The following is a 14,885-nucleotide window of genomic DNA, read 5'->3' on the forward strand; positions in this document are numbered from 1 at the left end:
TGAGAAGTTTTCTTGCCTTTCAATCCTCCTTTTCCTTCTTCGAAAATGGTTCAAGTGGTAAAAGAGCAATATGTTATCGGCAATAGTCATTACTCAAAATTGTTTGGCGCGAGAAACAATTCTCTACAATATCCATCTAGTTGACTATATTAATGAAATATCTGGGCTTATACTTCTTGGTTGGATATTCTGAAGGTAAGAAAGGTATAATAAAAAGTGTTGTGAATGGTTAAGAGGTCTATGAAAACGACTTCCGCTAACATTTCCACTTACGAGAATACGATACCAACTGTAAGTAAAAAAAGAAATTTTGATCATAGCCAAATAACACTCTACAAGTATGACTTAGAGATAGGTGATGATACTATAATTACGAACATTAGCTGAAAAAGTAGTTGTGATCTGAGATCTTACTGGTCTTTGACAATATGTAAATACATATTATATCCTTCCCTAAACCAGGAAAAATAAACATTCTTTCCTCCACCAATGTTCACTAAAATAAGACTATTTAAGAAGACTTCATGAATGAAATTCACCTCTAATTTTCTCCTTTTCTAACTAGCAATTCTCCAAAAGAAAGATATGTTTTCAGGAAATACTATGAATATCTCTTAAATTATTCCAAAAATTTATTATATTATTCGTTTAGGCACTTTATTGTACTTTTGCATAGGAAATCATAAATCATTCTTCTATGTATAATATCTTTACTGTTTTTGAGTTCCAGGCAAAATATTTCAACAAGGGTTCATATTTAATCATTAAAACTAGATATTTATCAAATAAACTGTATTATATTCATTGTACACAAGCGATTTAGTTTTTAGAAACTCATATCCATAAATTGAAAGATAACATTAGCAAATTGATAACTGTAAACACTCGTATAAAATCGATGCAAGATCTAATAATTTACACATTCAATTTAAACAAGACAAATAACTGCTATTTCTTTTTTCAATAACTGTATATCTTAAAGGGTTTGAAATAAAAAAATTAGTTTAATATTCTTCTTCCCCAACAACTTCTACCTCATCAGGTGGAGCAAAACCCTCCTGAAAGTGTTGAATAAGATTTATATATTTTAAATAATACACATGCATTTGAATATGGGAATCACTGGATGTATACTTACTTCAGTAGCGTAAAGAACATCTAAAATCTTCTGTATCAATGGACTTTCATCTGTTTCCTGACACATAACCTCAATATCTCTCAACTTTCCAAAGTAGAAATCTCTCTCTTTCTCCAAGCTATCTATCGTCAGCTAAAAATTTAAAGACTATGAGGAAGAGAATCAAGCTTTTCATTCAGAAATAATGATAAGATATGCATTTTGAGTAACTCTGAAAATACATATTGAAATTTATCTACCTTGAGATACTTCAAAATACTGAAAGAATCAATAATATGATGAATATTATAAAGATTGTACATCTACCTTACATTCTGAGAGCTGATGATTCAATTCTTCAACCCTATCTGCATCACCTCCTTTGTTGAGATTACTTTTTGTATTTGGAACTGGACGAACTGGATTCGCTTTAACCACTAAAGAAAAATAAGTTGATTATAAATTACATAATTGAAGTCTAAAATTTAAAAAAGATCAAATCATGCCATGGCAACAGATTATAATAAATGTTTGGAGCAGAGAGAATGAAATAAAAAAGATTCAAAAAATCAACAATCTCTCTACAGTAAAAAAAAGCTCAACATAATGTGGGAGTGAAAACTTATTATATGAGGTCTGAGATAACTTTCAACCAATGTTACTAAAAATTAACACTATTATAATGTGGATGAATAGTTAACATGAGCTCAAGATTTTACTCTTTTATTTTATACATCAAAGGAAAGTAATTCTTCTCCCTTCAAGAAAATTGTTTGTATAACTATATCTATAATAATAAACTCTCTTATTATTACTATTATTATATGGAAAAATATACTCTAAAATCCAGTGCATTCATAATTAACAAACTGGAGCGCAAAACTGAAAACTCAATTGGTTCAATTGAATTGGATAGACTGATGTGTGAACAGAATTTCTAATTTCCTTTTGTCAGTTATTGTAAAATTATGATTTCTACCATTTTTTTTTAAGTAAAAAAGAAAATCTGCCTAAAATAGTTTTTTTGAGTATATACGAATAAAAATGTTGTAACTAACAGAACAGAATCCTGTTTAACTTCAATATTTCCCTAGCAAAGAGTTCCATACTATTAAATATAACTAAATTTTGTAATTTTTTTTTCTTTCTTAATCAATATATTGCATAAAATGTTAATAGAATTATCTTGTTATCAAACTGCCAATATATTTTTTCTATATTTGATAATCTTGAATTTGAAACCTACTGGCTCTACCAACTGGCTTGGCTTTAGAAGCAGTGGATGCAGCAGATGAAGCTGCAGGTTTTCTGTGCATCATTCCTCCTTTGGGAGCATTGCTTCCACCATTGCCCATCTGTTCATGGTTTCTGGCTTCCAGTGCATCATAACCTGTTGTGCCATTGTAGTTGGCATCGAAGAATTTCTTGAACCATTGAAGAAACTCGAAGTTATCTTGGAACCGTCCTTTCACCAGTCTGTCTATCGGTACTATCTGAATGTGCAATTTTGAAAGGAATTTATAAATATAAATGGGAAATAAAGTTCAACAGATGGAGTCATTCCTCCACAATGTTCAAGGACAAAAATACTCTAGAAAGTTTATTGAAATTGAGGATTTTTTTTATTATACAAATTAGAGATATTCGTTTATTCACTTTTCTATATTTCATGAAGAAAATTAGGTATATAAGGTTCTTCAACAAATTTGTTCTTGGTTCAAAAATAATATGGTGCGGATAATCATCAATTATTATCAATAAATATTATCTGAAATCCATTGAAGAAACCAAAATTTAAAATATTCACTCTTCAAAAAAAGAAAATTAAAACTGTGGGTTATTATTTCCTTATAATATAATACTTATCAAGAGTAAAATTTTATAATTTGCTGCAAAATTTGAACCAGAAATTCCTAAATTAATTTGTGCAATATTGCATATAGATTATAGAACACATTTGTTAAACATTTTCATTATAATTTTAGGTTATATTTAAAATTTTTTAAAGGTGTGTGAATAAGACTTTCCCGTTTTTTTTCAAATTTTGAGCCTTTTTTTGTGAAAAAATGGTTACAAATGAATTATTGAAAGTATTGGCCATCGCTAGCTACAACTTTTCCCCATCTTTCTGGCAACATACGAATCCCGTTGCGAAAAAATTCGACCGGTTTGGCCTCTATCCAGTCATCCACCCATTTTTTGGCTTCCTCGTAGGAATGGAAGTGCTGGTCAGCCAGGCCATGCGTCATCGATCTGAAAAGATGGTAATCAGACGGAGCAATGTCTGGACTATACGGCGGGTGGGGTAGGACTTCCCATTTGAGCGTTTCTAAGTATGTTTTCACCGGCTGTGCAACATGTGGGCGAGCATTGTCATGTTGCAAAATAACTTTGTCGTGCCTGTCGGAGTATTGTGGCCGTTTTTCTCGCAGTGCGCGGCTCAAACGCATCAATTGTCGTCGATAGACCTCGCCTGTGATCCTTTCATTCGGTTTCAGAAGCTCATAGTAAACCACACCTAGCTGGTCCCACCATATACAGAGCATGAGCTTGGCGCCATGAATATTTGGCTTGGCCGTCGATGATGATGCATGGCGGGTAGTCCCCATGATTTTCTTCGCTTCGGATTATCGTAACGGATCCACTTTTCATCGCCAGTCACGATACGATGCAGAAAACCCTTTCTTTTATGTCGCTGAAGCAGCTGTTCGCAAGTGAAAAAACGCCGTTCGACGTCTCTCAGCTTCAGTTCGTACGGCACCCAATTTCCTTGCTTTTGGATCATTCCCATGGCTTTCAAACGCTTGGAAATGGTTGTTCGGTCAACTCCCAATGCTTCAGCAAGTTCTTCTTGCGTTTGACACGAATCTTCATCAAGCAAAGTCGCCAATTCTTGATCTTCAAAGATTTGCGGCCACCCGGAACGCTCCTTGTCTTCCACGTCGAAATCGCCACTTTTGAAGCGTCGAAACCATCCGCGAACACTTGAATCATCGACACAACCTTCTCCATAAGCTTCCTGAAGCAACCGATGCGCCTCGGCAGCAGATTTCTTCAAATTGAACCAATAAAGTGAAACTTCCCGCAAATGACGTCGACTCGGCTCAAATTTCGACATTTTCACGGTTTCAAAAATTTATGATGCGAAAAAATTTCAACTAATGTGTTAGTGTGGAATTGTTGACAGATGAATAAGCTTTGATTATGACATATCGTCGGCTAAGAGTGTAAATCTGCTAAGTCCATTTTGAACAATTTCACAGGAGACCAAAAAAACCGTACAGTACAGCGTTATAATAATAATAATAAGAGAGTTTATTCATGAAAATACATTCAATAAACTCTATTGAATGTATTTTCATGAATAAACTCTCTTATTATTATTATTATAACACTGTACTGTACGGTTTTTTTGGTCTCCTGTGAAATTGTTCAAAATGGACTTAGCAGATTTACACTCTTAGCCGACGATATGTAACCATTAAATACTCGCACAGTATTGGTGGCGCCATCTCTTACAAAAAACGGGAAAGACTTATTCACACACCTGATATATTTGGAAATAATGAAACGAAATTAGTTCATTAGCCTAGCATTTCAGAAATTGGAAGAGTCAAGTGCTAAGAAATTAGAAACCACAATTACATATATGTTCTATGAAAAGATTATCCTACAGATGTCTCAAATCTTAGAATAAAAAACTTGCAAAATTAGTAGATTGAACTCTAGGCCTGTGACGATTATTGTTAGTCATGAAATACAACTAAAAAATATTCCATAATAACCAAAGGAAATTCTGAACAGCAGATGACTTTTAATTTAGAAAGATATTCAAAAGTGTTTATGTTGATTATCTGCGGTGTGAAAGAATTTTGATTCCTTGAAAATTGTCTTAATGATTTTAATAAGCGTACGATGTTGTTTGTCGTAACTAGCCTTGAAAAAGAAACGAACTGTTTCGAAACGTCGGCGTTGTTACAAATTAAACAATAGAATAAAATCGTGTCCAATATTTTCTTATTTATCAAATAACAATGGATGATAACCAAGTAATAATATTCAAAAGATCTGATAGGATACACAAAATCATAAAAATCTAAAATTCTATGGAAAAAAATCTAAATCGGTAATCAATTTTGTTACAGAAGTCGACAGAATTTATACCATACAATAGGAATATAATGAAAATATGGAAATTTTAAATCGGGTATTGACTTCGAAGTAATTTATTTTCAGTACACCTAAATAATTTTCTTCTCAAAGAGAATAAAAAATGAAATAATCAATTTTCTTCAAATTAAAAATTCCCAAAAAATAACTTAGGACTTTTTATTATGCTTGCTCCAGAAATTTATTCAACCGTGTTTATTCAAATTGGAATGGTTTTCTATATTTAAATTTCCTAAATGTATGTAAAATCCAATAAATTCATTTCAATTTGACATATTGAGAATAATTCAACCTCATTGTCCACTGGTTGCATTGAAATATTTAAGAATTTTTGTTTTTTTATTAACCTCTGAATGATTTAACTGATGTTTCATTTCATTTAAAACCAATCAGATTTGCATATAAATACTCCATCATAGAAGAAGAAAGTTTTTTTGAAGGGAGAACAATAAAAAATTGCAATTCATCAATTTGAATTAACAGACGTATTTAAGTCGGATAATGTTAACGTTTTCTCTCTTTAGATTGATATAAGGTGCAATTAATCATGCATTATCATGAAATGAAGAATTGGTAACCATGGTAGCAAGGATGGCCAGCAAGGTTTGACAACGAAATAAAAAAGGAATATGAAGCACCAGAGCCATGTTTTCCAACTGTAAGGGTATGATGCACTATTCGAACATACATGTACATGTGCTATAAATGCTTGCTGGAGAAGATAATAGCAAATGTGAGAATACATTTTCACATTTGTTTCAAATGTTCCCAAGTTTTGGCGATTACAGAGACGTTCAATTGGGAAAAGATAAATAAAATGTAGAATATTTGGTCATTTTCTAATTAAAAATTCAAGACTCTTATGGAAGATCTGCATTATAACACCTTGATAATAACATTTTGTGATTTGTTCAATGAGGATATTATCAAACCTCATCTAACCACTGAAAATCTGAAAAATTTGTCAAGCTAAATTGTGGTTGATTGAATTTAAATATGTAGTGCATCTTTTTAGACGACTAAAGTAAATAACCTTTCGTGGTATTTACTACTCTTCAAGAATAAGTAATATAGCAAAATACACATTAACAATATTTCATGTTACTCCTTCAAAATATAATTGTTCATTTCCACCGCAACTAAAAGATCGAAAATTAATTTGAAAAAAAAAAATTAATAAAAAATTCAAGTGAAGATAATTTTCTCAGCATGAAAGAATGAAGCGACATTCACTCAAATTACCTTTCTGAACGAAATATAAATATGTATATGAATTGTTAGTTTTTCAGTCAATATTTGATGCAGATTGTATACAATATACCCTAAATTGACCATATTCACCGTCGCCATATTGTTGTGCGACAATACCAACTACCAAGTGTTCTCAACGGAAAAATATTGAGTTCACTAGAAAAATACCACTAATATCAAAAATACTATCAGCCATAGAGATTATTCTTCCTCTGACTATTTCCAAAAATGGAGCGAAGCCTTCATTTATACACTCGTCTACAGTTAATTTGTTCATAAAACCACCTTTCACTAATGTTATTATTTCCAAAAGGTGAAATTTTTGCGAAATGTTGTCCCAAACAAGGCTATCTGGCGTAGCAGCCAGAAAAGGTACACATAAACTTCACTTATAAACTTTATATTGTGGAATTTTTCTAGTAAACTCAATATTTCTTCGTTGGGAACACTGGGTAGTTGGTATTGTCGCACAACAATATGGCGACGGTGAATATGGTCAATTGGACATATATATGAAACATTTGCCAGTGCTCTCAAATGAATAGTTATTTATGGTACAAGAGCAGAAGGCATTGATATACTTCCACGAGTTCAAAATTAAATTTACATTTCAAATATAGCAATAATGGAAAATGAAATATATATCTTTATTAACATTCTGAAATGATACTCTGAATAAGTTTGCCATATACTGAAGAAAAAAAGTAATAATACCGTAAGCAAACTTGGAAATAAAAATTGACATTATAACAGGAAATTGTCTTTCATCATAATGTAACCTTCAAGAAAGACCCACAGAACCTATTGCTTTCAATGCTGTCAAGAAAAGGAGCAACCCGTCCAGCAGAGAATACTAACGTTACCAAACTGATACCTATCAGTACGCTACCGATCTTTCTGCTGAACGCGCCATTATATTCTGTGAGAAAAATGATTTGCTCCGGTGTAACATTCCATAGGGTACGTTACTACAAGGGATCAAAATTTAGAATATGTATAGGAAAACTGTGGAACTGCAAGCGATTCTGAATAAAACTCTTTGAAAAACCATTGCTTTTCCAAATCAATCAAATTTCATGATATCGTTTGATATGAAGTATCTTTAGCCAACAAACATTTTTAGCAACTCTACACCATTCCCAAGCTAACGGTTACCCTGCTGTCTAGCCGGGGCCACCCTTGGGGTAGGATGGTGGTGATTGGTAGTTTGGACGAGACCTCCGTGGTCGTGTTGAATGGCAGCAGAGCCTATTACTAGGCCGCCCCTCGCCTCCAAGGCGTCGTATTCGCGACCGTCATAATTTGCGTCGAAGAACTTCTTGAACCATTGTAGGAATTCGAAGTTGTCTTGAAAACGGCCTTTGATCAGTTTGTCTACTGGTATTATCTAGAAGTGAAGACATGTCGATTCCATGATTGTATTATTCCTTTCAATTACATTGAAAAAATTGGACATAGGGTAAGGTCCGCATATCACCAAGAATTTCAGAGTGGTTTTCGAAACCTGCTTCGTATATATGGACCGCTTGACTCTTGTCATTGCTCAACAAAATGTTTCCTTGACAGAATAAAATGACAACTGCCAAGACGAGTGGGTGTGGGTTACTGATACTAACCAGATTAAAAGTACGGTTGCTCTGGTGACAGATAACTCACCGAAGTTTGAGGAAATAGTCACCGCTAAACTTATTAACCACAGTAATCAAGATGATATAAGGAACATAAGGATATCCGATAAGGATATACACCTAATAGTGTGTTTAGACGGGAAGAATATTTCTTGAGTGTGACCGACGCATCAATCCCTGCAACGTGAGATCGTGGTATTGGGCAATACAGTACAATCCCGATTATCCGAATTGCGATTTTCCGAAATCCGTTTCATCCGAAACAAACTATTCAAAAACAAAAATCCCGATTAACCGAAAAAATTAGCATTATACGGAACGTGTCTAGGATTCACCTATACTGCTAAGTGGTTCCCCTCGAGGTTCCACAGCAATACAACGGTCTAAAATGCGAATTGTTTTGGTAAGCCGACAGTGTTACAAGTACATATGTTTTTACGTCTGTTATTGTCGTAAAAAGATTGGGTTTATTCTCAAATATTTTACAAAATGCAGTGTAGTGTGGAATGTAGAATAGGATAGATTTTATATTCTACCTTGCATTTAAATGTCTTATACTCGGAGGAAAAAGCAATAGAAATAATCAGATTGATGGAAGGACACTACTCTTGTTATAGGAAGCTCAATTTTTCTGTGCTCGCCAACAGTTGAAATCATAGAAATAATGAGAATCTTAGGTAAAAAAAGGTTTTTGACCATTTTCTATTATTTATATTGATACGAACCATACGATGTTATATATTTTGAAATCAGGAAAAATCAAGCTTTCAAAAAATAGCACAGAAATCTAGTGTTCCCATTTGAAAAAACATAACTTTGGGTCATAGCTTCGTAATTAAAAACCCTTTTGAAAAGACGAGCACGCCACTGGATTTCACGTAAAAAAGTGCCTGTATAATGTTTTAATTTCAGAGCTCTATCATCAGTATTAGCGGAGATATAGATATTTTTCGATATCGCCATTTTTCCAATTTTCGCTTATAACTCGAAAACAAAAGAAGGTGGCCAAAAATGAATACTACCCTTGTTAGTTTCTCAGAAAAAAAGACCGAGAAGTGGGTATCAGAATTTGTCTATCTCCTCTGGTTTAAAAATTGTAGTGATAAAACATCGAAATTTGCCCACCCTGTACATACTATGTTAAAAAAAATTAAATAATAAAAATTAAACAAATTATTTGTTGATGTTATTTTTAAACTAAAACATGAATTCAAGTTGAATATTTAATGAATGTTTTTGAGTCGATCTAATGATATACACATCCGATTCATAAAGATCCCTAGGGAGCTAGGGAGAAGGAGCCACGCCCACTCTGCTCAAGCCCCCGATATAGATGCAAAATTACCATAATTTGTTCAATTGTTGATATTTAGATGTATTTTTCATTTTAAACATAAATTTTGATTCAATCGTCATATTCTAATAAATTAAAAACCATTTTATGATAGGCAACTTTTGATACAACCTACAACGTTGTCGGTTCTTAGACGAAAAAAATTGACTTCAAATCCGCTGCCTTGGACCCAGCGGTTTTCATTGCGATACAAACTTGGCAACGCTGTGACATAAACGACATTCTCTGTGACAAATGTCAAAGATGCACACGTGGGGTGTCTCTTCAAAATTCGATTATTGGTGTTATTATAATTTATAATTAGCTCATTTTACTGCTTATGTTAAATACAGTAAGTTTAAATATATCACTCATGGTTTATTATGGAAAATCGAAATAAATGTATTGAATTGAAAAATAGATCCAATGTAATATGTACATTTGGCAATGGTGGAATTATTGTATGACAGTAAAAGTGACCTCGAATTACTATCAGAATATAATTTAAAGCTTTAGTTATTGTTATCCATTTGTTTTTTCCATATTTATAGGTGCTAGATTTATTTTAGATTGAGATAGACATAAAAAATAGAAATTATTTATTTTTCTGTTAATGTCACAGAAAAATAGTTCAAAGTTCGCCCTTCAATTTGGCAACGTCGATCCCCCTTCTTCCTACTTTAATTGACCATATTCACCGTCGCCATATTGTTATGCGACAATACCAACTACCCAGTGTTCCCAACGAAGAAATATTGGGTTTACTAGAAAAATTCCACAATATAAAGTTTATAAGTGAAGTTTATGTGTACCTTTTCTGGCTGCTACGCCAGATAGGCTTGTTTGGGACAACATTGTGCAAAAATTTCACCTTTTGGAAATAAAAAGATTAGTGAAAGGTGGTTTTCTGAACAAATTAATTGTGGCCGAGTGTATAAATGAATGCTTCGCTCCATTTTTGGAAATAGTCAGTGGAAGAATAGTCTTTATGGCTGATAGTATTTTTGATATTAGCGGTATTTTTGTAGTAAACTCAATATTTCTCCGTTGGGAACACTGGGTAGTTGGTATTGTCGCATAACAATATGGCGACGGTGAATATGGTCAATTAGGGCGGAGCCTAAAATTTGGCTCCTTCTCCCTAGCTCCCTAGGGATCTTTATGAATCGGTACCCTGAACTCGAATTTGCCGAAAAAAATTTGGATAAAACCGAAAATTTCGATTATCCGAAATCACTTTGGTCCACATCATTTCGGATAATCGAGACTGTACTGTACTTCGAAAAGTATCTTCCGATACAATGGATCGAGCAGTATCGATATTGACTTCGTATCGCTTGAAAAGTATCAATACAGTAAATATCAAATATTTTATATAATAGAGATCGGTTTGATATTTATACAGGGTGTTAGTGAATAAGTGCGACAAACTTCAGGAGGTGATTCTGCATGAAAAAATAAATACATGCTATAAAACTTTTGTCGGCAAATACTTCGTTTTCCGAGATACGGGGTAAAGTTTTAATCAAAAACCAACTATTTATTTATTGCTCTGAAACCGGTCGAGATATGCGAATGAAATTTGGTAGATTTCAAGAGGTAGTCACTACCTTGGGTATCGTCCCAAAATTAAGCCTTGATTCTCGCTGTAAATGTCGAAGCGAAATGAACTTCTTCATACTATATAACAAATTCGTATTTCATGCGCCAAATCATTTGAAGCTGAACAAAATACCGACTCGGATCGGGGAATCCCGCAAAACTATTCACATCTGTGGTCCACGAAATACGCCGGTTTTCGCGCCGTGAGTGTAGAGCCGGCATTAGAGTAAAGCAATCTAGTTATCTTATATTCGCTTTTCAAGGGACCGATGTAAAAGAGGGTCTTACCCGGGAAAGTAAAAAATATCTCAATTCCCGAAAAATGAAAATGGTTCTTGGTGGAATATGTGGAGAGGTTGCGGCGTCGACGATCATGTCATCAATTGTATGATTGTTGCTAGTTATAAGGGCTCATCCACTGGCGCGTAATCGGGAAAATTTCGGGGAATTTCGTCAGTGTCTTTTGCTGTGCTGTCAGTAGTTATATGTCTCGTCTGAAAATCCGTTTATCTGCTGCGAAAAAAGAACATCTTATCCAACAAAACACAGCGTCTTACAGAGTATTATTTTACTGTATTAACATAGGAAAATTCAAGGGACCGATGAAAAAAAACGTATTATGCAGGAAAGCGTCTAAACAAAGTTTTACTGTAATATATTAAAAATACTGTGAGCAATTCAACAATTATGAGTATCGTTAGTCTTGCTAGATTTGGGTGTTTCAGCTCTCGAAGTTCCACAAGAAAAACATGTTTCTTTAGAACCACCAAAACTAAATGAGATTTTACATCCAAATATCCTTTGAGAAGCTTCTCAACAATTCAAATATGCAACCACCCTGACGTGGACAAGTATAGGGATGCATAAGAACACACGCATATACACTGTGTCCGTAAAGTATCGAACAAATTCATTTTTAGCTAAACAGACCATTTTAAGACATAATCCTGAAACACGTCGATTTTTCATTTAAATTTACCGCATTTCAAAATAATAATCTAATATACAAGATGAATTACTTTCGAGTAATGACGTCACTGTCATTTTTTTTAAATGGAACACCCCCAATTCGTACCAATTGGAATCAACCTGTGATACATTTTTGGAATCAGTTCAGCTAAAGTAATCGGAAAATTGAGACAAAATGGGGGTGTTTCATTTAAACAAAAATGACGGTGACGTCATTACTCGAAAGTAATTCACCCTGTATATTAGATTATTATTTTAAAATACGGTAAATTGAAATAAAAAATCGACGTGTTTCAGGGTTATTTCTAAAAATGGTCTGTTTAGCTAAAAATGAATTTGTTCCATACTTTATGGACACAGTGTATAATAATGTATTGTGTTTGGGATGTCAGTTAAGTGTCATTAAGTGCACTTCAAAGGAATCATGGTCTGTAGTGTTCACACAGTGAGCCATGAATTATATGCTAAATTAACATCACCTCAGAAAACTTATCCCTAAAAAATCTTCCTAAACTTGAATAGACAACTACAACACCATATTCATTTGTGTGTTCATAAAATGTTGTTCCATTCAGTTTATTCAGTATTTTATCACATATCTATCTGATGTCATGTTTATTTGACAGTTCAATAAATCTGAATAATTTGATGATAGGTTTATTTGTTGAGTACCAATTCCACTCTTCTTCAAAAATTGAAAGAGGAAAATCTTACACTAGCTTGCCTCACAGTAAAAATTAGAGATCTTTAATATTTCATTTCATCATTCAATTTTGTAACATCATTCAATTTTGTAACAATTTTTCTTTTGAATATACACATTTAAAATATCCCTTTGGTGTCATTTTCTCATATCCTGCTGAAATATATAATTCTCTATCATTAATTTGTGAGGAAATTCAATTTCATATATTTAAGGTGATATTTATGTAAATATCAATTGAAAGTATTTTCAAGTGATATGAAGAAGATGATTTCAACAGAATCATTCTATTACCATTATCCAATGAATCATAGATTCCTAATTAGAAAATATCAATTCATGATATCGATAAATTGCATGCTTGTGACTAGTAAAAGTAGATGATTCGAATAAGCCATCTTATCATTGAAAGGGATAGAGTTGGTTATTCAAAATGAATCATCAGAATGTCTTCAGTGGGTTTAAATTCATATCATTTAATTATGGGACATGCTGAACAAAACTTCAAGTGCACAGTTGAAATTCATAACCACAATTAATCATTTTATCTTATCAACATTTTTTTAATGAATCATTATAATATCTACTCCTCAAACCTCAAACCATTCATATTCCACAATTCTAATGGAAAAGAAGGGATAAGTTCATCAATTAAAACTAGGAGTTTCTTCATCCGTAATACAAAATATTTAAGTATTCACCAATGACTGAATCGAACAGAAATTATCCTCTCTGAAAGAATAATTTATCGACATTTCTTCACAAATGACCTTTTAGATTTATTATAAAAATATAATATATTACATGCAATGTTTCATTTTTCATGGATTCTCATAATTTTTGTTCATATTTAGTTTAATGCACATTTAATGTAATGATAAGTACCCACAATGGACTGAAAGGTCAACTGTGGTGCCGAAGGTACTGGGTTCAAATCCTGGCTAGGTCATGGATGTTGTACATGTCTAGTGATGGTTAGGTTAGAGGCTAATGACTTTAGCAGTCGATGCCTTCAACGAAAGAAAAAATAAATAAATAAGTACCCACCTTGTCAACAGCCATTTTCTTGAAAGCAGCTTGCAATATTTTGAAATTTTGAATATACTCATGTTCGAGATTAGTCTTGAACTTAACACGCTTCAACTGGACAGATCCAGGAAAAAGCATATCCATAAACTGGCAATAAGCAGCACCTGTGCAAAGTTCTTCTATTTTTCCAAAACTACTTTGTAGACAATCATTTACCCATGAGAGCATATCATGCCTTGAGAGATTTTCAGAGGTAACATTGGTCGAATAAACGTTCACCGCCATCTGAAATAACCCCAAACTTTAAGTCGAAATCTAAAACATTTGAAGGTAACATTTTTGAAGTTTAAATGTTGAACAAAATTCTGAAGTATAACCTATTCTTTGTATGTAGTTTCGATATAACCCTGAAAAACATTCTAAGAATTAAACGTGACTTCCATTATTATCATATTGTTTATATATGGAAAAACAACAAAATAAGGCAAACCCAAATTCAACACCAGTTCTCTACAGGAGGTCATTGTGACTAATCACAAGTTGATAAAAAGTAAAGTACAATACCGGCCTAGTTCGAAATTACTATGGTTAATAGAATTAACTAGATCTGCTTTAGAATAAACACTATAGTATATTGAAAAAATTAACTTTCCCTTAATAAACCATACCATAAATGTAAGTCTGTATAAGCTCTTCAATCAACATTTACCACATTCTTATTAGATTTCAAATATACTTACCCTTATAATTTCAAGAAACAAATTTAACAATGATAGAAGCAGATAAATATATGTATATCTAACGCACTTCTTCAATTTATATGTAACTGGTAGTATTAAAATTCACACAAGTGAAACGGCCATTTTATTTCAACAGGAAACTTTTTCAAATGCAACTCAAAAAAAGATTGACTTTTTATCGGATACCGTCACTTCAACCTATTATCTACAGTGTTGCCAATACAATTAAGATTTAACTCATAGAATGTAAAGATTGTTGGCAGTCGCAGAAAATGTTTGAAAAAATTCTGAATCTGAACCTTTTTCTCAATATTTATTGTAAACTCAAAATAGTAAGAATTCT

General features: G+C 32.9%; 1 protein-coding gene across 2 annotated transcripts; it reads right to left on the reverse strand.

Moving 5' to 3' along the window:
- Nucleotides 1-777: 777 nt before the first annotated feature.
- Nucleotides 778-14,746, reverse strand: LOC123674910 (microtubule-associated protein RP/EB family member 1). 2 transcript variants are annotated; one of them, XM_045610070.1, is made up of 6 exons: nt 14,543-14,746; nt 13,821-14,087; nt 2,364-2,610; nt 1,445-1,554; nt 1,139-1,270; nt 778-1,058 (listed from the first exon to the last, which is right to left on the reverse strand). In XM_045610070.1, exons 2-6 carry the CDS (start codon nt 14,085-14,087, stop codon nt 1,005-1,007), a joined length of 810 nt encoding a protein of 269 aa, XP_045466026.1. In that variant the 5' UTR covers nt 14,543-14,746; the 3' UTR covers nt 778-1,004. The 2 variants fall into 2 exon arrangements, with proteins under 2 accessions (XP_045466026.1, XP_045466034.1); XM_045610078.1 differs by lacking the exon at nt 2,364-2,610 and adding an exon at nt 7,694-7,925 and having other exon boundaries at nt 14,543-14,741.
- Between the last annotated feature and the right edge of the window lie 139 nt (nt 14,747-14,885).

The sequence above is a fragment of the Harmonia axyridis genome, chromosome 1 (genome assembly GCF_914767665.1).
Source record: "Harmonia axyridis chromosome 1, icHarAxyr1.1, whole genome shotgun sequence".
In the NCBI taxonomy this organism is placed as follows: domain Eukaryota; kingdom Metazoa; phylum Arthropoda; class Insecta; order Coleoptera; family Coccinellidae; genus Harmonia; species Harmonia axyridis.